Source organism: Lissotriton helveticus, chromosome 4_1 (genome assembly GCF_964261635.1).
Source record: "Lissotriton helveticus chromosome 4_1, aLisHel1.1, whole genome shotgun sequence".
NCBI lineage: Eukaryota > Metazoa > Chordata > Amphibia > Caudata > Salamandridae > Lissotriton > Lissotriton helveticus.
In genome coordinates this window covers 919,784,336-919,810,002 of record NC_136063.1, presented here as the reverse complement: position 1 = coordinate 919,810,002, position 25,667 = coordinate 919,784,336, and the positions used below count along the sequence as shown (strand labels likewise).

The window sequence follows — 25,667 nt, the reverse complement described above, 5'->3', positions numbered from 1 at the left end:
ATCCTGTATTGTGATTGGGGAGGGGACCGAGCGTGAAGCGGAAGATTCCAGGGATGACTCTTTGTACATCAAAGTTTTTACAATTATGTGTCACATTAAAAATATATAGCACTCCGACAAAGTAGTAAGATTATAAAACTTTAATAATTTATAAATATATACAAGAAAACAAAAATAGTAATAACATATAAACATTTTTAGGGAAAAACAACGAAGTAGCGGTCGGCTGTGCGAATAGTCCCAACGCAGCACAACGTCCAGATTTCCGGCGTGGGGCGGGTCATCAGTAGCAAACTGTTGTGCGAATAGTTCCAAGGCAGCAGAACGCGCTGAAATCTACATGACACGAAAGTGATGTCTAGTAAGTTGCCACCCAGCAAATAACGGCGTGGGGCGTCGCGGGGGGTGGGTCTTCAGTAGCAAACTGTTGTGCGAATAGTTCCAAGGCAGCAGAACGATGGCACCAAGGTGATGTCCAGTAAGTTGCCGCACTGGTTTTGGTATCCTACAATGCTGCTCCGAATAACGGCGTGGAGCGCCCCGGGGGAGGCGGCGTGAACGGGCCTCTCCAGGTGGAGTGTCATCTGTTGTAGTGGGGCGCCCCTTTACCGTTTCAGTTGCCATTCCATCCGTTTTTGGTCCACTGTGTCAAAAGCCGCAATTCAGCTGAGTTGCGCCCACTCTTGCGGTGCAGCGATAGTCGGCTGCCACAGGACTCTCAAAATGGCGGCAGGCTCTTTCCTTTTTGGGCCTGGTCCACTGAAATGGCCCTGGGACACCTTGGAAATCGGACGCTTGTCTGCTAGGTCTTGGACCCCATTCTCGAAAGCGTCCCCTCCGCTTTGAGAATTCATCAAAAGTTTTGGGGGCCCCGACTCCTGCAGGCTTCTGGTGGGGAGCGGCTGCCATGATTGCTCGCGGAATGACCACGACTGAGCTACGAGATGGTGGTGCTTTCATGCTGACGCCAGCTTCAGTCTGAAACATCCAGAAACAAGGTGGGGCTTTCATCGTTTGGAAAAAAAAAAAAGTTTTCATCCAATGAAAAGTGTTGTTTTTAGGTCATATGATCAAGCCTTCCATCATTAGGAAACCAAAAGTAAAATGAACCAATGAAAAGTTTTATAAACAAGTCACATGACCTGTTATGCGGCATAGGGTATAAAATGCGGAGAAAATACGTTGGCACGTGAGGCGGCGTCAGTAGCGGACCGATGTGCGAATAGGCCGAAGGCAGCACAACGCGCCAAGATCCGGATGGCACCGAGGTGGTGTCTAGTAAGTTGCCGCACTGGTGTGGCCATCCTACAATGCTGAAAGTCGGCGTGGGGCGCCCTGTTGGCCTGTGAGATGGTGTCAGTAGCGGACTGATGTGCGAATGGGGCCAAAGGCAGCGCAACAATATTTTCTGACGAGAAGACACCACAAGGCGCTGAGATGCCAAGATCCGGATGGCACCGAGGTGATGTCTAAGTTGCGGACTGATGTGCGAATGGGGCCAAAGGTAGCATAACAATATTTTCTGTATGGAAGATACCACTAGGCGTTGAGATGCCAAGATTCGGATGGCACCGAGGTGATGTCTAGCAAGTTGCTGCACTGGTGTGGTCATCCTACAATGCTGAAACTCGGCGTGGGTCGCCCCATTAGCCTGTGAGATGGCGTCAGTAGCGGACCGATGTGCGAATAGGCCGAAGGCAGCACAACGCGCCAAGATCCGGATGTCACAGTGGTGGTTTCATAGTTGAGAGGCACTTCATCTGCAGTGGGGCGCCGAGATCCGGATGGCACCGAGGTGATGTCTAGCAAGTTGCTGTACTGGTGTGGTCATCCTACAATGCTGAAAGTCGGCGTGGGGCGCCCCATTAGCCTGTGAGATGGCGTCAGTAGCGGACTGATGTGCGAATGGGGCCAAAGGCAGCACAACGCGCCAAGATCCGGATGGCACCGAGGTGGTGTCCAGCAACTTGCCGCACTGGTGTGGCCATCCTACAATGCTGCGCCGAAAGTCGGCGTGGGGCGCCCCGTTGGCCTGTGAGTTCGCGTCAGTCAGTGGGGGCTGTTTGAGGATCTGACTGCATTGGAAAGCAATGTGATGCTGTGCGTCGCCCCCAAGATGGAGGTTCCTCGGCTGCAGTGGGGCGCCCCTTGGTGTTTCACTCGCTATGCAGCTGAGTTGCGTGCGCACTTGTGGCGAATAGGCCGAAGGCAGCACAACGCGCCGAGATCTGGATGGCACCGAGGTGGTGTCCAGCAATTTGCCGCACTGGTGTGGCCATCCTACAATGCTGCGCCGAAAGTCGGCGTGGGGTGCCCCGTTGGCCTGTGAGGTGGCGTCAGTAGCGGACCGATGTGTGAATAGGCCGGAACCAGCACAAGGCGCCAAGATCCGGATGGCACCGAGGTGGTGTCATAGTTGAGAGTTCTGAGCAGCGCTTGTAACACTGTCTGAAGCTTATTTGCACCTGCTGCAGCTTCACTATTGCCCTGGTGTGGCCTAAGATCGCCCATGACATAGGCGGCCACCTCCCGGGGTCCGGCGGAACTTTTTTCCTTTTCCTTTCTGCATCTTGTCCCAAATTCGTTTGACCTGAAGACACGACCAGGTCCCTGAATGTGTGCAGGGGGACGCTATTGATTGAATCAAAATGGCGGCTTCACACAAAGCTGACTCAAGCGTTTTCTGGTGGTTTCATAGTTGAGAGGCACTTCATCTGCAGTGGGGCGCCGAGATCCGGATGGCACCGAGGTGATGTCTAGCAAGTTGCTGTACTTGTGTGGTCATCCTACAATGCTGAAACTCGGCGTGGGTCGCCCCATTAGCCTGTGAGATAGCTGTTCTTTGGATTTGGGCCTGGTCCACTAAAATGGCCCTGGGACACCTAAGAACTCGAACGCTCGATTTTTTTTTCCTTTCCTGTACATGCAAAAAAAGGTAAATGCCCGGTATGTTACACGCTTCATCTGCCACGATGAACTCTCCAGAGGAACCGAAAAAATATATAGTTGTGGTAACTATACCATGCATCGTCATATGGAGAGGTGGTACCAATTAATTATAGTGCTGCATAAAAGAGAGATTTGGAGGAGAACCCCTGACCTGCTAGTACATTCATCAAAGAAGTGGCACTGAGAGCTTCAGAGGCAAGGGAAACGGTCCCAAATATTTAGAAGAACTTTGGAAAGATTAAAATGACATGTTTAGATTGTGGTAAATTAATTTCATGTGGGCAGATGAGTGTTACTCTAATAAATACAGCATATGAACATCATCATAGTCGATGGTTGGTAGAGACATTTTGACTATATCCTGGACCTGCCCGTCCTCGCCCAAAATGGCGCCGGAATAAATGGGACTCGTAACTCCTTGTTGTGTACTGGTTGCAGAACCTTGAAATCACGAGATACGTATGCAGTTTTGAAGCACATGGCGGGCGGGGACGAGAATTGATTGAATATTTCGACATCCCTATTGATATTAAGTTCTGATGTGTTATTGATTACTGTACTGTTGAAAGTTCGAATTAACGTCACCCATGGTACTTGCCCGCAAATGTATATCTAGATAATTTTATTGTAACTGGCCCTGTCGTATTTTAATTATAAAATGTACGTCCACCGATTCCGTAACTGTTAGACACCTTAGTTCTTGCAACCTAATGGCCCGCCCGTTACGTTCCTCTACAGTGTAAATGTCTACTCATCACATACGATTACAGTTTGCTCCGTGGCCGGCCCACGTGGTTATAGGCTCGTATTTGTATAATGAAATTTTCACAATAAAGGTTTTTAAAAGAAAACATGGTAGTAGTATATACATTGGTAAAGTTTGTAATAATAGTCACTGTTTTAGAATCATTAAAAGGCAAGTGAAATAAAGCAGACCAATTACATGAAGGGTAAAAGGTATAATACGAAGGAACGCAGTAAAGATAAATGGTCAAGGGCTGTTGTGTTTTCTATTCCTGCAACATAAAGTGATCGATAAGAATCTCATATTCAGGCGTATCGGCGACTAAGACAGCAGGTCGACCCTCTTTTGCTCAACGGCTCCATCATGGGACGAAGAAACGCTCTTTTTCTCGAAAAAAGAATATATTTTACTTGCAGGACAGTTGTAAAATTTCCGGGAAAGTACATTAGCCTGGAACATTATAACATATATTTAAGAAAAAATAATGTTCGGAAGTAATGAAAAGCGTAATTTTTAGGTCATATGAGCAAGCCTTTCATCATTACAATAAGAAAAGTAAAATGAACCAATGAAAAGTTTTATTAACAAGTCACATGACTTGTTATGCTTACGTTACGCGCTGCGCGCCCCGGATGCGCTAACGCGGCGCGTCATATGACGCATTACGCGACAACGCAGGTCCAGAATATAGTCAAAATGTCTCCACCAACCAGCGGTCGGAACACAACCCCTTTCAGCAGGCTAAATAGTTCTGTTAAATGAGAACAGAAGGGACAGGCAACAAGAACCATCAGTGAAAGAGGGGAGGGCTAGTTCTTCTCTACCGGGTTACATTGGGGCGCTACCGGAACTGATCGAATTGGTAGTCTACAGTGTTTCTGGATGTTTCAGACTGAAGCTGGGGTTAGCATGAGAGCAGCATCATTTCGTAGCTCCGTCGTGGCCATTCCGCAACCAATCATGGCAGCCGCTCTTTATCGTTATTTTGGGCGGGGTGGGTGGCGGAGCCGAGCTGTTTTGCAGCCATCATTGTGTGGAGTTCAGTTCATCTCACTAGTTTTGTATTTGTCATGAGGGGTTGTTCCTAATGTTTCTATTTTAGCGAGGTCAAAAAGAGATCCCATTAGTGGCCTACTGATTTTGCTCGATTCCTTTTCTTTTTTTTTACACGATTTTTCTTTATCTGCAAAGACTAAACAGAGTATTGCGACTCTGTGTTTGTTTGTAAATAGAGAATGAACCAAAGAGAACTAATTCTAAAACAGTAAATACTTGGATAACAATCAATCAAATGGAGAGAGAAGCAGGCACGACGGATTACAACGGGGGCAAAGGCCTGCGTTAACTACCTTTCACTATCTGCAAAGAGAGAGTACTCCTAATAGAAATGAGGGGGGGGGGCACCATTCAAAGCAGATCAGTGTGCATAAACACGAAAATGTTTTCACTTACCACGTACTTGACATTCGACAGCTTATGATATTTGCTATTAAAAAACCATTGAAATTCACTGAAAAAACCATAGGTTATAGACCATATATAGTTAGGAATTAGCATTTACAAAACCTTGAAAATTCACTGAAAAAACCATAGGTTATAGACCATATATAGTTAGGAATTAGCATTTAAAAAACCTTATTTTACTCACACAAAACCATTGAAATTCCATATATAGTTAGTTGCACTAACTATATATCGCGCACCTGCAATCCACTGCTGATCATGTCACATATTACATCATTCATGACATGGTCAGTGACATCACTGATGACATCACTGATGACATCTCAAATGACATCACTGATGACATCACTGATGACAACATCCAGTGACTGTATGTTTCTGTAAAGTTAAAATATATCTTACATATTGAAGAATGAGTGGATGTATAAGTGTCTGGATGAAGGATTTAGTAGGTGCGTGACTGACTGTATGAGTGAGTGATTAAATGTGTCTCACTGAATGCATGGGTTAGTGACTAAACTGTCTTAATTTGTGCATCATTATGTCTGTTGTTCTGTAAACTGCTGCATGTGTTGATCATTAGCTATACGAGAGGCTATATGTGTTATTAATTGCTTGCCCAAGTATTTCTATGGGAGATTGAGTTTGTGTGGGGGTGGCTGGAAGGTGTGTGACTCTATGCATAGATGTGTGAACAGTTTATTCACTAGGTGTATGAGTTCAAGAGTGCATGTGGAAACAGCTACATGGGCAGTTGACTGTGTGCATGAGTGTATTGATGAGTGAATGGATATCTCAATGCTACATGTCATAGTAAGTACATATGTAAAACACAGTACATGTGAGAGTTGGCATATATAAATAACTGTGCATGAGAGCCACCGAATGAGTGAGTGGTTGTATCGATCATTGTGAACTTGTATCAGGGATTGTATAAGAGAGTAAATATGTGTTAGTATATGTTTCAATAAGTAAGGTGTGTTTAACTGTATAGTTGAAGAAATGGAGATGAGATTGTTTCTTTGCATGACTGACTGGGTGTGTGAGTAACTCCATGGATGAGTGGAAGTGTGTGTGTCTGTATACACTGAGTGTATCTAAGGTTATATTAGAGTCTGAAGAGGTTTATCGTATTAGCACAAGAATGATGTCAAATGAGATGTCATCAGTGATGTCATCAGTGATGTCATTTGAGATGTCATCAGTGATGTCATCAGTGATGTCACTGACCATGTCATGAATGATGTAATATGTGACATGATCAGCAGTGGATTGCAGGTGCGCGATATATAGTTAGTGCAACTAACTATATATGGAATTTCAATGGTTTTGTGTGAGTAAAATAAGGTTTTTTAAATGCTAATTCCTAACTATATATGGTCTATAACCTATGGTTTTTTCAGTGAATTTTCAAGGTTTTGTAAATGCTAATTCCTAACTATATATGGTCTATAACCTATGGTTTTTTCAGTGAATACAGTATATAATCCAAACAGTGGTTCAAGAAACACGTTAATAAAACAGTGAAATAATTACAAACAAATACACATTAAAGCCAAATAATAATTAGTTTAGATTGAAAAAAGAAAAAGAAGCAGGAACAGAAATAGAGGGGATCCATATACACAATAATTATCAAAAATGGTGTCAATTTATTACAATTAATACATACTAAAAACAACTAAGACAATGGCGCTCAATACAAAGTGCTGGTACAGAAAAACAATATATATTGCAAACCAGACAAATGGCAAACAAAAAAGTGTACGTTATACAGAGGGAACAACATGAAACAAAATAATGTGTCCTTCATTGATTTTCTGGCCACAAGTGTGTCGACGGCGTTTCGACCGCTTTATAAGTATGCGGTCCTCCTCAGGACGAAAAAAATCAGTTGAGCATCCAGAAATCTGTATAATAAATATATATAAAATATATATGTACATATGGGTCACATGTTAAAAGTAAGCTTCTTTGTTTGGAGAAAGAAAGAAAAAAGAACCCGTGTAACACACCACGTGAAAGGAAGAAATGAAGAATAAAAATAGAAAGCCAACACCTAAGTGACTATAAAAATACGAAAAATCACCTGTTTCTAAAAGCACTCCACTGTTCTTGTGGGTTGTTATGCTTCTAGGTGGGTAGGGTGTTATGCCTGGCAGTTGTGTTTCGGTTTGTCGTCCTCTGAGACTTACTCAGATTTGCAGTCTGCAGTGCACCACTGAGCAGGTCACTCCCCACCTGGTAACAAAAGTGTTGTATCGTCTTATACTATATTCCCAGTACACTTACGGATTCTCTTAGAGTTGTATCTGGTGTTACCTGTGTATGGATGCTCCAATAAAGAGATATAATTGTCATACTATATTTGCCATCATTTCTTAACACAGACGGTCACAGTATCCGTGACCTGATGGCAAGCAGAGCTCCCTGGACCTACTGTCAGCTTCCATGAGTAGGGTGATCTGTCTTTTCAAGAGGGAACTGCAACAGACAAGGCCCCACCTACTGGAAATACCTGGAGTTACTGAATAATTGAATTGCAGACTAGATATTCATCAAACCAATGAAATGGCTGTCACAGTGATAAAGAAGGTTCAACTGACAAGCAGCTAGCTTATGCAGGTAGGCTGATGAATATGTCAACACTTACAACAGTTAACTGATGCATTTTATGCAAAGCACAATGGGCTAGTATCCAGTTCATCCATCATATTTATCACATTTGCAAACCAATTCAACAGAAAATAGGCCTAAAAATAAACCGCCACTCAATGACAACATTAAGCATACATATTCAACAGCCCACATGTGGACCACTCTACTTACAGATCATTCACTCCCTGCATATACGTGAATAGTGCCGAAGGAAAGCAATGTGGAGACATCTACTAAAGTAGTGCAGCTTCTGTCACCCTCTCTCATGTGAGTCAGACTCTTATTTCAAGTTTCGGGCCTATGTGACAATTGAGATGGGCCAGTGCTGGCACTGTAGCTTAAAGCAAGCAGCACATAAACAAATGTGGTGTGCATGTGGGAGAGTTTTACCCCATCAGGGGAGGCAAGAAGCTATCTACGATGAAAACTAAAGCCCAACACTATTGTCTCATTGGGACCCACAGAAAGGCAATATGCTTAAGAGGAAGAGCAAAGGAGTTATGCAGCAAAACAGAGGGAGCGTGGATCAGGGTTTCAAATGACTACCACCAACTGAATAGCATGTTCTCAGGGCAAGCCTTACGCTTCATTCATACCTCTACCATTTATGACCTGGGAATGGTGCCTGATATATGAAATATAAAATATGACAGGGCCTCTGCCAGTGCCCTTGAAGCAAGGCCCATAGGTCAACAAGTGGTCTCACCAAGAGCCCTCTAAGAGCATCTGGTGAACCAGATTCATGAACAGAGTACTTTTAATTGACAGTGCTCATGGTAGCTATCAAAAGTCGAAATGTCATACTAAAGGCTGTTCTTAGACATGAAGCTAGCAAAACGTTGAAGGAAAATGCAGCTCTATACTATAACCTAAAACCTAAACCAGTATCAATTTAACCTGAACCGATGCCTTGAAACCATGTTGGGGCAGTACTCGCTTAGCCCTGAAATTTCCCAGTCTGCATGAATTTGCCCCAATTAATAGGAGGAAACATCTTGCATGAAAAAAAACTTCAAGTGACCCTATCCATATAGCTCTGTTGTGGTGTCATCATCAAAGCATACACTTTACAACAGTCTCATAGCTTACTTTCTTCCCCCACTCACCTGAAACAGGAAACCCTAATTTTGGTTGTCTGTACACAAAATGATCATTTTTGGAGCTGTTCTCATCAGAGGTAAGAGCAGAGATAACTTAGCAAATGGCAGTTTTATGAGTCCAAACTCTATAACGTTTCCTTCCTCATCTATCATGACTAACAGGGCACCCCGTTTTCATTTTATACAGATTTTTACAGATGTATACAGACATAAACTAGTGTGTTTTTTGTCTGTATTTATTTTTTAAAAGAAGAAAAATACAGAAAGTTGGGCTTCTTTTGATTAACTCTCCATGCTGTCATTCATGAAGTCCATGTCAATAGTTGTGCAGACTAACGGCATGGAGAGTTTAAAAAAAGGTATAGTATTTCCTTAAATTACCTCATATCTCAACTTATGTTTGTGCTATAATGCTAGTATTTTCACCAGTGTCAGTTTTTTAATTATATTTGGCTATGTAATATGCCAAAACCCGACAGGCAGCAAAGTATGAGTGCACATTTATTGGTTAAATAAATGTGAAAATATACCAATTACAACTTCACTTATTCACAAAACACAAAATAAATATGGATAAATACTGATAAGATGGCTAAAGAAATATAAATAAATACAGGCACAAATGTTAAAAACATACATACCATAAAACTGGGAGCCATAATCATGACTCACCTACCAATCAACTATTCCAGCACATATACATTCCCATTCCAAATATTCCCATTTTACAGCTCTCAATTAGAATCAATAAACAGGCTTCCCTGAAGTGAAGAAGGAATCTTTTCTCCACCATTTCATTAAAAATCATATTGGTTTGCTGCCTGAGATTCAAGTGTGGCCACCAGATACAATATGTTTGTGCCCGATTCTGATAAAAGCGCTATACGTCTTTTTCCAAACTCACACTGAAGAAAATTGTGATTGACTTTGAATGTAAGGGCTGACTTATCCCTGGATGCTCAACCATGCGTGGGCCCTGATTAGAGGTTGCAAGGTGCATGGTGCAGGGGTCCCGAAGTTACCTGGGCAGGAGCCCCGAAGTAACGTGGGAAGGAACTATGGATCTGAGAGGTAATTCCACCATGGCATCATACAACCCCAAATGTGAGAACTACCGGACCCTTTCTGCATTTTTAGCCAGTCCTCATCCTGTTTCCAAACACACATTTTTCATGCCTTTAGCAGGAAGAATGTGTACGTGGAAACAAAGTGGGAATAAATGTGTGCACCTCCCTCCGGTGAACACTGAATCTGGCGTGGCCAGATCTGTCGTGGTGATACTGGTCCACCTGACTCGCACTTGTGGCTTTCTTGTCTCACTTCATCGTAGTTACTTGTTCTTATGGGATCCAGAGCATAGTCGTCGATTCACCAAAACACCTGGGGTAGCGGAAGTGACATCACACACCCTTGACCTTAATAGCATCACAGGAAGTGACACCATCATGACCTTTGACCTTATATCATTACAGGAATTTAGGCTACAACCTTTAGAGTACGTATTTGGTAATCCTAGGGAACTCTACCCCTTTCTCTTTTTATTATATAAAAAAGTATGTGTTTGTCTGAAGAGAATATAGTGCTACAAAACACTGACAGTACTGGTAGCATAACTTACACACACCACAAACAATCATAGCTTAATGGTTCCCCCAGTGTAAAGCAAAATGGGATAGCTATTAATAGATTTTAGGAAGTATTTAAGTTTACATGTATACATTGATATACACCTTATATTGAATATTAATATATTATTCCAGATTGCCAATACAATGTGACTGCTGAATGAGGTTTTTTCACACACACAATTGTTTATGTATTAACAATAATTAAACAAAGCAGTAACTTGTAGAGAAATGTGTTTGCTTTGTAGTTAATTTTTCGTAATTAGAAGAATATGCATTGCACTGCTGAATTATTTATCTTACAAAACCTAGATGTAAAGCCTTGGTCCCAGTAAAAGCTGTAGAAAGGAAATAGGGCTCATTAAGATGCCCCCTCCCACCCAAATGCCATGGGTGCACTCTTAGGCAAAAAACACCATACAATAGGCAAGTGCCACCATTTTCCAGTAGTGCTGTTCATATACCATGGGAGACCCTTATGTCAAATATTACCTTCTGAATGTTAGGACCTAAAGTTGGGCATGGTTCCTCTCCCCACAAGAATATCCTCCAGTACTACGTGTTTCCATGGCTGGCCCAATATGGCAGTATAATTCCAGCATGTTAGTCTCAGTATTGTGCAAAGAATTGTCTCTAGCATGCTATCTCATGCATTTTGTCAGGGGGGCTTTATAAACCAAGAATTACCTTGAGCATGCCAGGGCCAACTGCAGACTTGCAAGCATAACACCACATTCTCTCTCATGCTCACTTACATTAACTCAGCCATTTACTCGCACACAGACACATTCATAAATTATCACACACTCACTTGGACTCACTCATTCACTCTGACTCAGTCCTACGTATTCTCACATTGACTCACTTCTCATTCTTTTGCACTAATTCTCGCTCACATTTGATCTTACTCATACTTTCTCACTCCCTCAAACTCACTTGCACGCAATCTTACTCTCATTCATTTATTCATTCTTATTCCCCATCACTATGAAGAATTAATTCTCACTTGCATTCACTCACTGTAACTCACTCACATATTAATAGCCATTAACACAGTCTCACACTCTCTAACGGTCTGCACACTCATTCTTATTCATTCTCACTAACTCACCCTCACTTCCACAACTTCTCACTCACTAATGCTCAATAACTCTAACTCACTTAAGGACTCAGGGGCATATTAGCAAGCGTGTTTTCGCCACTTTAGCAGCCCTCTTCCGCGCTAAAGCGGCAATTTCATTATTGCGCTACCATCAAGGCCTTGTTAACATGCATTAGCGCATTTTATCTTGCGATATAAGCCGGTTTTGGGGAGCATCTTAGGCCAGCGATATAAATCGCTAATGAGATGCGAAGTAAGTGTTCCTTACAAGAACTTCATTAAATAAGTCGCAAATACAACTTCGCTGTATTAGCAACGCGTCCCTGGACCCGCGAAGCGATCAAAAAAGTCACGCTAATCGCGGTTATAGCTAGAAATTTACACCTGAAAAAAAGCTGACTTACCCATCTCTTCAATGGGCGGTGGATTAGTTTATCGCAGGATTCAGACTGCTATCGCTGGTTTCCACCGATTTCGCTGGATTGTGCATTGTCTGTGAGCAACGATTTGATAATACACCTCTAACAGCGCAAGAAAATCCAGCGAAATGCGGAGATACAAAAATATGTGCTAGCCTTGGTTTACTATAAATATCGCAGATTGTAGGTAATATGCCCCTCAGTCTCACTCTTTCTCAGTCACTCACTCTCTATCACTTTAACAAACATCTTCACACAAACACTCTCTCATACATTTATCTTACCTCAGCTATCAGTGAATTTCTTGTTCCAGCTCTTTGCGCTACATTTGTTATTACACTAATAGAAAATAAAATGCTATTAACTATTAGTACACTAAAAATGGGTGGAAAACAAGGAAGTGGAGCCTGGTACCCATGAAGAAGATCACTGAGTACACTCTCTTTCTGGCATGTTTCCGTCTCGCTCCCTCGATGTCTCTTTCTGGGTTCTCTCACACCAGTTTCTGTTTATTACTTCTCTTTCTACTGTATCCTTATCTTCCACTCTTTTTGAACTAGCTGTCTCACCTCTATCTAACGTATCACCCATTTTCTCTCAGATGTCTTTTTTCACGTATCCACCTTCTCTGCTCTCTTTCTAGACTTTCTCTAATTCGACCTCTCTCTTATCTACGCCTTTCACATTTTTCCACCTGTCACATCTCTCACTTGTGTTTTCCTCTCTGCCTCTGTAGTCTCTTTTTTGCTGTTATTTCTCACCTGTCTGTGTGGTGTCTTCTCTTCCTCTCTTCTAGTCTCTCTTCCACCTCATCTATTAACTCCTTCTTTTCCCTCCCTCTTATCTGACAGTGGGAGAGTGAGAGCTATTTAGACTCCTTTTTTTCCGGCCCACTCAACCAGCAACAATAAATCAATTATGTTGCAATAGCTATTTGGGTTTAATGACACCCCTTCACAGCAGGCTGCAAAGGCAGCTCATAACATGGCCCCAAGTTCAGGAATGGTGATTACTTTTTGTTTCATTGCAGTGTCAGTTTCACTGCTGATGAGTTTATTCCTGTCAGCCAAACGTCCTGTTTGCTCCAGGACATCAATGTTTGAAAAGGGTTTTTGCTCCTGGCTCTGCTATAACGAAACCTTATGCCAGGCAGGGGTCGCCATACCTTTGCCAGAGGTCACAAGGGGAAATCCAGGGTCCCAGCTGCTAACTCCAGCAACCCCTAAATGACGTCCATGATCCCCAGAGACGTTTCAAGACATGGGCAAACTGGGCTCTGGCCCAGGGCCCCAGTCTTTCAGGGGACCCCTGATAAAGCCAGCTCTGTTCTCCAGACAGTCTTAAAAAGATTGGTTTAAATAGTTTTCCTTTCATTATTTTTATTGTGGATTATGTGTGAGAGTATTACAGATTTTTTGCAGAGAAATGTATTATTGTTTCATGCAACACCATAAAAAAAGTTTATTTGAGATCGAAACAGACAGGACCTCGCATATGAGAAATGGGACGGTGTCACAAAGGTTATTTGCAGTAATATAAGTGAGCTGCTGCCGTGTTACAATATTTAAAACACACATCACTATCCCTGAATATTGGATGTAAAACACATTTAGAATTTGAAGTGTGCCTGTGCACTGTCTGTGACCTGGCCAAAGAAGGAATGAACTAGGTGAATGAAACTGGATCATAAATTCAAAGCTGTTCTGAAAAGGGGCACCCAAAATACGTTGAGCCCAGGGCCCCCAAAATCCTTCAGATGTCCAAAACCACAATGGCACGCTACCCCTATGCAAACCCAAGACGAGGAAAACAACTACATAAGTCTCCCACTTAAGTTAAAACAATGAACACTTGGAGTCAGGTTGAACTTACTGGAGTATTAATGTTCGTTGTCTTCTTTTTAGGTTGCCCCACAATCCCACGCCTGTATGTTTTCCTCACATTTTGTTTTCTGATACTATTTACAATTTTTCTTCCCAAAAAATACTTACCAAGCTCAAATGGAAATTAGTTGAAAAAAATGTGTCTGCAGATCAAAAGAATATCAACAGCTTGATTATTCTGATTGATATACATTTTACTGACATATTTGTAACTGCATGATTCTACGGAAACACTCAGTTTCACCAAAAAAAGATAGCTAGTAGTTAGGGAAATGACATCATCTGCCATTTGACCCGCCTATGATATCACAGGAAGTAGTACATGCACTACCTCGAGGAAGACACCACCCTTAATGAAAACTGAAGGTTGCATCATGATAAACAGTGACAAAAGCCGCCCACTAAAACTGTATATGTTAAAGGTTTTCCTACTTTTTAAAATAGCAGTAGTTTGCAAGTAGAAACTTAAGGGTACCCATCCCTTTCGCCTCCAAGTAGTATCCTGGGTTTAAAAATTATGAATTATGTATGCTGTTCGTTTTTTATACAGTCAGAAATGTTATGATATCACAAACATGTCATTCCCAGCTCAATAAAGTATCTGTTACTCACCACTAGCTATATTCAGGCTTATCAGGATACTTTGGTTTCCTTTATTTGTCGCAAAGTGGCAGCGGTAAATTCCTTCGTCGGAGGCGATGACATTCCAAATGGTGAGGGTACTGTTCTGAAGGCTCTTGCAAACAATGAGGCTGCGGTGTTTGTGATCTGCGCCATAGTGCTGCAAGACCTGGCCACTGGACAAGCTGCACAGAGCTACTGTGGTTTTGCCTTCTTCTCTTAGTTTTTCCCAGGTGATTTCCTTGACTCTGTCTCCCGAAGTATCGGCGCACGAGAAAGTGGCATTTTGACCCAACATCGTCACATAGGTAAACGAGGATGGAGTAAACCCTTCAAAGTGATCTAAAGAAAAAGAAAGTATACCTTCATTTTGATCTGTGTACATGACTGGAATAGGAACAAATGTTTTCGAAATAATGGACAACATAAGGAGTTTTTGCAATTTATTTTGTCCTGCGATCCCAATGACTTATTCATTCATTTATTAATGTATCATTTATAGAGTGCACATCCACTCAAGGGCATCATGTCGCTGGACACCTTCTGAAAACAAAACAGAATATTGAGAAGCTAAAATAATAAGCTAGCCATTGTTTAAAAAGGGATTCTAAGTTCTAGGATAACCAGCTGCATGTAAGGAGAGATAGGAAGAGGAGGCCGCCCCTTGCACAGCATATAAAGTGGAAAACACCTGCCCCGCGGCCTGTGGTACGGAGGAGATTATTTGCAAAGGGACTCCAAGTCCGAAGACGATTGCTGCAGGTAAGGAGGGAGAGGAGTAGGAGGCTGGCACCTCGCCGAGCTCTATGAAGGGCCCACATCTGCCACACTGAGTATGATGCAAGGGGATGGTGCCTGGGCAAAGCCTGGGCCAAGGGCTGGCTTATCTCCACCTGTCAAAGCCAGGAATATGGAGGGCTGGTCCACCCACCCCCCCGGCTGCGTCCTTTTTAGGTTGAGCCTGCGATGGCACATGTGCTGCTTGCACTTGTGCTCTCACTTACAAGACTATTGTGTATGAGTCAATTCTGCACAGGGTTTTAGGATAGCAGGAGAGTGGCGCTCGTGCAGGAAACCTTGTCGGGTGTGGACAAAAAGAGAAGACAAGTATGTGGTGCTGCCAGGTCAGAGGTAGACCCAAAACACCTGAATAAGAGAAGAGCTAATAGCCCTTCACTAAACAAACATTAACACAATCCTGGGCACACGTATAGAATCAAAAGTTAATACAATTGACGAAACACGTGTCGGCTGGCGTTGTTTTTTGCATGAACATCTTCGCACAAACATCCCTTAAGAAAACTACCGGTGTCGACTACATCACTTTACTCAATTGTATTAACTTTTTATTCTATACGTGTGCCCAGGATTGTGTTAAAGACTATTGTGTATAACAAGGGGCCTGCAGCCCGCCCCTTGCCTAACATTCTTGGGCTCCTTTGTCACTCTTCTCTGGTGCCTCTTTATTGGCCAGTGCAGGCTAAGCCATCATTTCCGATCCCTTCTTGGAGGACGGACAAAGCACAGATTGATTCCACTTAAATTAGTGGCCATCCGTTGTTTGCGCTATGATTAAGGAACGAATTCTTTTTTTTATCCATTATCACTCTCCCTGGTGCTTGGTGCTTCTTTCCCCTCTAGCGGGAACTTGACCCAAAGGTACTGGAGGCTTTACATGAGCTCAGCCTCACCCCCCGTTGTGTGTATCAGCCTGGGCTGAGACAGCTTCCCGGGCACACACAGAGACCGTTTTTGTTGAGCAGCTGTAGACTGGCTGGTCTGGCGTCCCTCTTATTGTAGCCCCACCTGAGTACTTCAAAGGTCTTTAAAAGACCATATACATGTTAACAAGGATTTGTTTTTCACCCCTTCTTAGAGCCCTTGCATCTCCACTCTGCCTTTTGCTGAAAGAATTAGCCCCCCCAGACATTTTCATTAGCCCCCCTGAAATGTGACTCTAGTTGCCCCTCTGGTGCACATGCCAACATGTTTGTGGGGTTTGTGTAATTTTTGATTAGAAAAATAAATTAAGAACGAGGAGAGGGAAGGCCTTGTGAACAATTTTGCTTCCATGTGCCTGTATTGCACTCTCTCACCCATGTTTACTTCATCCCCATCGCTCTCTGTATAGCTGCTCTGGTCCATGCTGGTGTCCATGTTGCTTCATATATTCCAGACCCACATTCTTGTTGAAATGTTGTTAGACTTTTTTGTTGCTGTCTAATGTACCTATCATCTTGTTGGTGCTGCTGGCAATCACTTCTTTGAAAACAGCATGGTGCACCGAACCGGCATGGCAGTTTTGGATCTACCGGACGGCGCTGGTCTGTGCTGGTGTGTGAGTCTCAACTAGGCGCGCAACACCTATTGGGCTAAAAGGGCTTTAGCACCATTCCCGTACCCCACCCACATCGTGTGTTTCAGCCTGGGCTGATAATGCTGCTTCAGGACACACACACACAGAACTTAACCTGCTGTGGGCTTCATGGGCAACGGCTGGTGCCTTACTTAACTTCCTGATCATTTCACAGGACATTAAAGCCATTTACCAGCTTTCAGTTTGTTTCACTGGTACCAGTACCCCTGCATCCCCACTCTTCCTTCTCGTTTGTTAAATACCTATTCTGCGACAGTAGGATAATGCCTTTCATAAACAGTAAAATTGGTCATAGACTGTTGTCATCTGACTGGTTTTCTACCAGTAAACCGGTATTCTGATATCCCAGCCGGTACAAAACAAAGCAAAATCACCTAAGAGTGTATTTTAGCCCTTATCTGTACATACTTCAAGCAACAAGTATAAAACGAAAGTACATTTGAATGTGTTCTAGAGCTGTGTTGATGATCCTTGACTAATATATAAACATGGCCTGGAAAATCATCTTACAAATGAATACATACAATTTTTTCCCAATTTACATTCATTTCAGGGCCTTGTAAATTCTTTTTTTTTTAAATCCTCATCTGCCTCAGACAGCATTTGACAAGAAGTAGGATGTCCATATCGTGACTCGATACCGGGAGATGTAGGCACTTGGATTGAGGGGGGCCCAGAAGACAATGCCCGCCTACTGATATATGACAATCCCACAAAAAGTCGCATGCCCCTTTCCTAGAAAAGGGGTGGTCTCACTCTCTTGTTATGGAAGACAACCAAAGACTGTTGGTCAAGATCCATATAAGATGATAACTTGATCGCCCAACGGATCCCCAACCCAGTCTGAGAGTATCCAATGAGGCATATTCATAGGACCAAAGATGATATTTTAAACTCAAAAAACGTGATCAACATAATCCCTATGTTCCAAAATGTTAACCCCAAAACAACTAACGCTGAGACCAATTAAGCAAACCCTCCCATATTACTTTCCTCTTACTTTTCTGTAGTCTGCCCAAATCCATCTTGGAGATCTTATAAAGCGGGGATAACCCTTCTGAGTGAGTTGGGGATGTGACCTCTACCCATCTCCTACAAATCTCTCTCGCTAGTGCGGAACGTTCTATTGAGCGGGCGGGGCCGCGACGGCCAACGGACGTGCGCAGCACTACTGAGGTAGTGCACGCGACGGCCATTGGCCGTCGGCAGCAGCGATGAGGCTAAAAGAGAAATCCGCTTGCGGGACCTGAAACTTCACTGGTTATGCCGAAGATGATTAGGGCAAGAGAGATTTTGACTGGGATGCCTATAATGTCAGCTAGGGTTGCCACTATGCTCTCCCAAAATTCTGTTATCCCTGCTATCCCTGGGCACTCTTTAAACATGTGTATATCTGTGGCGTTTACCAAGTCACATTTCTTACACCTTACTGGGGGACCCTTTGCTACTTGTAGATTCTTAAAACAACAACAAATAGCCATCGAGGATGAACGTTTTTTGCAGGATCTGTAAACAATTTATTTCCTAAACCCTCTATTCCTACTTGATGCTATAACCCCTTCGATGCTCATGACGAGCTCAGCTCGTCATGAGGTATACCTCGGGTGTGCTCATGACGAGCTGAGTTCGTCATGACCACACCCATTTCCATTATGGCCCAGCACAGCAGAGGATCTTCTCAAGCACCCAAGGTGTTAATAGCAAGTTTAAATTCTATCTAAAACCCCACTTGACAACTGTGGATAACATGTTGAGTAACTATTTGGGAATGAATCCTGCAAATAGTCAACTCAACCATTATTCTCACCTCTCACCCTTTGCTTTCAAGGCCAGGCTGCATTCACAGTAATCACACAGCACTTAAAATACTCACCATGCACTCAAACCATTCACCCTACCTTTCCCTTCACTCACACAATCACAACACACCCTGCACTCACACAGCACTCCACTCACTTGTCACTCTCACAGCTCGCCCAGCAGTCCCATCACTCACCCTGCACTAACAGGGATCATACTGTACTTACACCTCTCACCATGCACTCAAGCAGTTCACTCTGCTCTCATGACGTTCACCCTCCTTTTATCCCGCACACACACAAGCACACCACTCACTCTGCATGAACATGCTACTCCACTCATCTGTCACTCTCACCGCTCATCCTGCAATCTCAATGATTATCCTGCACCCATAGCGATCACACTGTTCTTACACCGCTCATGCTGTTCACTCTGCACTTATGTCATTCACACATGTCTAACCCTGCACTCACACGAGCACACCACTCACCCTGCATTCACATGAAAATCCACTCACCTAATTCTGAGTACTCACCCTGCAGTCTCATCGCGTACCCTGCACTCAATCTTAAACCAGCACATCACTCGCCATACATTCATTCTTCACACTTTGCCCTTTCACCTGCACCGAAACTCAAATGGGTGCATCACTCACCCTGCACTCACCCCTCTAACCCTACTCCCACACTGGCACATCGCTTTTCCTGCACTCACATAGGCATTCTGGTCACTCAGACAGCTCACCCTTCCTCACATGGCCACATCACTCACCCTGTACTCAGACAACACTTACCCTGGACTCACACGAGTCAAACTACAATCCCTCCTCTCACCCAGTACTCACACGGGCACACTACTTAGCCTATACTCACACAGGCACTCCATTCACCCCTCACTCATGCAGCTCACCCTGCTTGCACACAGGCACAATAGTCTGCCAGGACTCACGGGGAGACACCACTCACTGTGCACTAAATCCTCTCACCAAGTGCTCACCTGTCGGTTGTATGATGTTACAACGCGATCTTTTAGATCGCGGTACATCACAACGCATCTTTTACAACGCAAGTCGTTACCACGACTTGCGCTGTAGGGTGCTGAACTTAAGATTTACTATTCCAACTCCAGCCTACGTACAGTAGAGAAGGTGTTGGAATAGTAAATCTACTATTCCTTAGTCTAGAGCGCTCTCCAGCGCAAGTCGTGGTAACGACTTGCGTTGTAAAAGACGCGTGGTAATGGCAGCGTGGTGTTTTGACCGCGTTGTCATGGACGTTCCCCTCAACTGTCACCCTTCACTATCGTTTCTCGCCAGTCACTCTTTTTTTACATTGTAAAATGCATTTGAGAATCCCAACTTGTAAAGTGTTACTGGATAAAAAACCTTGTTTGCCAAAGGAGTAAAGCATTCCATAAGATCGGTTGAATGCTGTGATATTAATTTTGGATTAGTTAAAAGTGTTGCTGCTCGATTAACATGTGAAACCAAATATAAGACCTTTTCAGCTGTTTTAAATAAGTGCACTTTTTCAGTCACATCATACTTGTAGCAAGCAATGAAAAGGCCATATGTTATGAATTCTTCATAGTGTATGGAGAAAATGTTTTTACTAAGCTTCACTAAAAAGCAAGACAGGTATTGCAGGGGCAGCAACAGTGCATGCCTTTCTAATGCAATACAAGCAGATGTCACTAACTTGAGTGTAAGCGGCAGCATGTATGTGTGTCTGTGTGTAAGTATGATAGAGTACAAATGTATGAAAGAGTGCAAGAGATATAATGAGAATGTGTGTGAGTCTGTGAAACTGAGTGTGTGAACGAATGAGTGTCTGTGAGAGAAATACTGCCCCCTATACACCAGAGGTTATTTTTGTGGATACCCATGACCAGGAGTATCCTTGGAAATATTCTGGCACTAGCATATTATATGTAATTATTGGCGTAAGGGGCCCACCTACGAAATAATGCAGAACTTGGCACAGTGGAAATAATTTCTGCCTAATGACCTTTGAAGAAATGGGATCTATTCCTAGGAAAGGCCAGGCTTCTCTCAAATATTTTGAAAGTACTTGAATATCCAATGAATGCCTTTTCAGGGTCTATTAGTTTTTAGTAATTTTGACCCCAATTTTTTTTAATTATCTTAGGAGAAGCCCACTTTCCCTGAAAACACCTACAAGAAGTCTCTTTACTTGTTTTGCTTGTGGGAATTCAACCCCTACCACTTACAAAGATCTTTAGCAAACACTAGTGAGCAGATTTGGTAGGGTGCAGAGGGGGTAGTTTAAGAGTAGAGTGCACAGCGTGTCTGCCAAAAGGTCTGGGCTATCACAAGAACTCTGTGACTCTGGCTCCCATGACTGAGACAACTGGCCATGTGTGGGCTGCTGCAGTAGGGAGGGCGAATTGAAACAGTGGGTAGGTGAGGGAAGAAGGATCAGTCTGTTGAGGCTGCAGCAACAGTCGTGTCTGTCAGAGTGCTGGGATATGAGGGCAGAACAAACTGCTTATTCTGAAGAGCACAAGCAAACGTGGAAGTAATAAATATGTTTAGAAGCATTTACAGCATTACGGTGGTTGCTACACCCATTTTGAAAGAGGGAACATCCTTATTAAAAAAGAAGGTCTACTTGCAGGGCGTGGCTTGGCGCCAGCCAATATGGCAGCGTAGTGAGAGAACTACGCAGCAGCCCTCCTGCCCTCCACAAATTCCGCCACCGTCTACCCAACCCTACAAGGGAGAGATCATCTGGGTACTCATGCTGATAGGGGGCATCACCTCCAACTAAAGCGGGGCCGTGATCAGTGACCCAGGGGGGCCACCAACAGGGCCTGAGAGATCGAGGTGCGGCCCTGAGTATGCACAGGGAGAGGAGCCCCGCTGTGATCGGCCAGGGCCGGAGGATCCGGACCGGCTGCATTGGGAAAATAACAGCAGTCAGAGCCTGCTGGCAGCCGGCTGAGAACCGCGGTCACTCCTGGCCCCGCAGTGGAAGAAGACAAACCTCCAGAACCTGAGAAGCTGGAAATCGCTGGGCCGATCAATTAGGCCTGCGGCAGAGATCGGGGCTGGGCCGCGACGGAGTACCTGGCACAGCCGCGGAGGCCGCAGGAAACTCTCTCGCCTCTGTGAGGTCCCCTTTCCGCTGCCCCCCTCCTCTGATGTGACAAGTGAGGACACCTAGTGGGGCGAAAAAGACCAGGCGGAATGCCCCTGAGGTGTGTGACAGCGGCAGCTCCTGTACATGCACACCTCCAAGCGAGTGCACACAAGATCCCAAAGGCCAGAACCCAGAACCCATGACGTACAGAGCCTGGTGAGTCGCACGGAGGTTACTCCTGACCAAGCCCACGATGGTGGCAGAAGCCCGGGCGACCCAGAGTGAGGTGCCCTCTGGACATTGCAGGTGGACTCGGGAAACTCTGGCCCATTGAAGGGGCCAGACCAGGACTCAGAAACATGATCCCTCCCTCCAGAAGAAGGGAATAAAACATGATCGAATAATGCCCCCCATCCCAGACCAACAAGCTCGATAAATACATAGTGCCCTGGGCGACTATGGCTGAAGGTGCAATGGCACAAGGAACCCAGGAACCGGTGAAGCCCTCCTCGGGGGCAATCATGGCGGTGATCCTGGAGCTGAGGACAACCCTGGAGTCCAAAGTGGATAAGGTCACAATCGAAGTCAACATCCTGAGAACCTTTTGTGGTGACCCCGTTTTCCTGGGGCCACCACATGCAGCAAAACAAGCAGGCATTCTCCTGGAGACCGGCCTGGCCTGCAAAGTATTATGGGGAGCTTCTTCCAGCCCTGTATATTAGAACAGCGGCTCTCCTGCTGTGTCGGGGGGGATCCACGCAGCCTGCTTCGGTGGCCCCACGCCATGTTTTCACTGAGTTGGAGGGTCCGGTCTCACCTGGACCCCCAGGTGAGTGAGACAGCTCGGGGAGCCCACCCCCGGCTGCTTTGGCTGTTTCAGGGGTTCGGTCCCACCCGGGCCCCTCGCTCTCTCTTTCCTCTCTGCAGAGCACGGTCCCACCCGGGAACCCTGCGTGGCTTTATCATTGGAGTTCAGCCCGGGAAGCCCACCCCCGCTGGCTCCCCGCCGGCCAGCACCCTCATGTGCTGCCGCAGGAGCTGGCACCACAGTTCTGGTCTGCCCGGCGGGCAGACGCGACGATTCCAGCCGGCCGGCCCTCCTGTCCTTGGGGGCCTCCTCCTTCTCCATGGGGCCTGGAGAGGGGTTCCCGGGCCCCCGGACATCTTCGAGGGGGGCGCGACGGCGCTACCCTCCCTCCGCAGTCTTTGGGGGCCAGGGTGGGCTCCTGGCACCCTGATCAGCCATTTTCACGGGGAGCGCGATGGCGCTCCTCGACTTGTCTTCTCCGTCTTTGGGGCCCAGAGATGGGGTCCCGAGCCCTACTGGTCAAGTTTCACGGGGAGCGTGATCGCGCTCCCTGACTTTGGCGGGCCCGGAGTTGTGATCCCGGGCCTCAGAGTCTTTTTCGCGAGGGCGTGGTGGCGCTCACCACCTCCTCCTCACACAGGGCGTGGAGTTGGGATCCTGGGCCCGTCCCCCAATCTTCATGGGGAGTGCGACGGCGTTCCTCTGTTTCATTTTTCAGGTGGGGCCAGGGTGGGCTCCTGGCACCCCGCAGAGGCACCTTCATAGGGTGCGACGTTGCACCCCGACTTTACTTCTTCTGGCGGCAGCCCCCAGGACCTGATCCACCCATGTGGCACTTCTTGGATGGTGGCGGAGCCCCAGGCGCTTCGTCGTCGATCCTCAGAAGTCAAAGGTCGCCTACCTACTGGGTGAATATCGCAGCCACAGGGGTCCGATCTTCGTGAGCTTGGTCTCTTCTTGCTCCGGGTGGCCCTCCCCAGCCACTAGGAGCCCTTTCCTTCGCCCATCCTTTTATCCCTACTCTAAACTCTACTAAACACTTAAGAAATCAAGAACACAAACCTAACACAACGAATGGACAAAGAGAAAAAAAAATACTAATCTACTAACCAAGGGGCATATTATCAAGGACTGATGTTAAAATTATCGCTGTTTTATCGGCAGGAAACTGCCGATGAAGCAGCGATAATGGGCTTGATAATACGCCCTTGTTAATTCCCATAGAAGCCCATGTTAACCCCAGAAAATGGGCTTCTATGGGAATTAACAACGGCGTATTATCAAGCCCATTATCGCTGTTTTATCTGCAGTTTCCTGCCGAAAAAATGGCGATTATTTTAACACCGGTCCTTGATAATATGCCCCTAAGTATCTCTAATCTCAGGAACCCAGAGTAGCTTGCTACCCCTGACTAATGCCTTATCAGGGGTAGTAAGGACTATATACATTCAATTTACGAAATAGAGTTAAATTCATGAAATCCTCCTACCAACAGTGATGCAGCTGCTATTTGTATTGTTACGATTTGATAAAGAAACGCCAACTTTCCCATGTTTTTTCCAAGCACATGAAGCCATATCATGAACTTGTGAGTGAGTAAAGAGCTGAACAGTGTTCCTGTTTTTAAAAGACAGCACTATTTAAACACAGAAATTCTCAGATTCAACAATGGGTAATTTGGCAACAAACACTGATAGTGGCCATATCTGGCCACCCAACTCCCGGTGTGCACCCTAAATATTGACACCAGACCACAATATTGAGGACAAAATATTGAAAATAAAATATTGAAAATAAAATATTGACAGGTACAGATTTCTCATGTATCTAGGTGGACCATGTTTCCAAAGGAATGGCATTTTTTTTACTTGCCTATATCTTTGGCGACGTTTGACACATCCTCATGAAACTTTCTTCAAAAAAATGTGATGGTGATTCTTGTTGAGCATGGAATGTTTCGTCAAGCGGGGGCTGAGAAAAAAGGTAGATCAAAAAAAGTGTGCTTCCCATTTTTTACCCATAGGGGCTTTGAACACGACTACAGCCCAAACCGCTGGACAGCATTACACCAAATTTGGCAGTAAGGTAGATTTGATTACGCAGATCACGCTTTCAGTTCTTTGGTGTCAATCCATTCAGTAGTTGTTGGGAAATTTAAGGAAAATCTAATTTGTTTATCTACGATCACAACTAATTCACGGCTAATAATGAGTTTGTGCAGAAATGTGCAGAGCTATGATAGGCTGCCAACACTTCAACCACAAAGTTTTGGCAGCCATCTTGATACTCGGCTTCAACTGAGTCCCCCCAAAAAAGTAAAAAAGAGAAAAGGGGGCAGTGTTGTAATCCCCTAATCCCCAAGCCTTGGTCTTGAAGTCCCAGAGTGACCACAGCAGGACAAAAAAGCATTTCTTATCATTTTTGCAGCGAATTTGGACAATTTGCGAATTCACAGCAATTTTTTTTAAAAAACAAGTGCAGTCTCCCATGCCTGTTATATAAGGCCCCTGAGTTGGCCAGGTCCAGGGGGCATATGCACATATTTTAAAATTCAAGGAGGGGGAGCAAGGCCCTGCTCCTAGGGCATTTTTCAGCCCTGGGGATCAGCACCTCCCCGGGGCTTATGTTTTTATGACAAGGGGTCGGTTTAGACCCCCTGGACCCTGGGAATCACCACCTCCTCGTGGTTTTAAAATAATAAATTGTGTGGGCCATGTAAATCCCCCCTGAGCCCCGGGGACCACAATCTCACTGGGGCTCTATAGAAAGAAATGGGGGGCCTCATGAACCTCCCCTCCCCCAGCCACATGAACCACCACCACGAGAAGCAAGGCTGGCAGAAAAAGAGACACAGTTACTGCCAGCCTTGCTTCTCATAAGCAAGGACTATAAGTATAAAGTTTGTGTTTATGCACCACTTGCAGGTTTTCAATAGTAAAAAAAATAAACTATTTCTTGCTTCTGAGGCTGATCTTCCCTGGGGTGCTGAGGTTCATTCCCTCATCCCCATTTCAT

General features: G+C 44.8%; 1 protein-coding gene across 2 annotated transcripts in view; it reads right to left on the bottom strand.

Annotated features, from left to right (window-relative positions):
• Nucleotides 1–25,667, bottom strand: part of CD226 (CD226 molecule) — a 305,229-nt gene that overhangs the window by 260,606 nt on the left and 18,956 nt on the right. For both annotated transcript variants that reach the window (XM_078685711.1, XM_078685710.1), the window contains exon 3: nucleotides 14,558–14,908. In XM_078685711.1, the coding sequence (XP_078541837.1) occupies nucleotides 14,558–14,908 (351 nt within the window). The remainder of the gene's footprint in view (nucleotides 1–14,557; nucleotides 14,909–25,667) is intronic.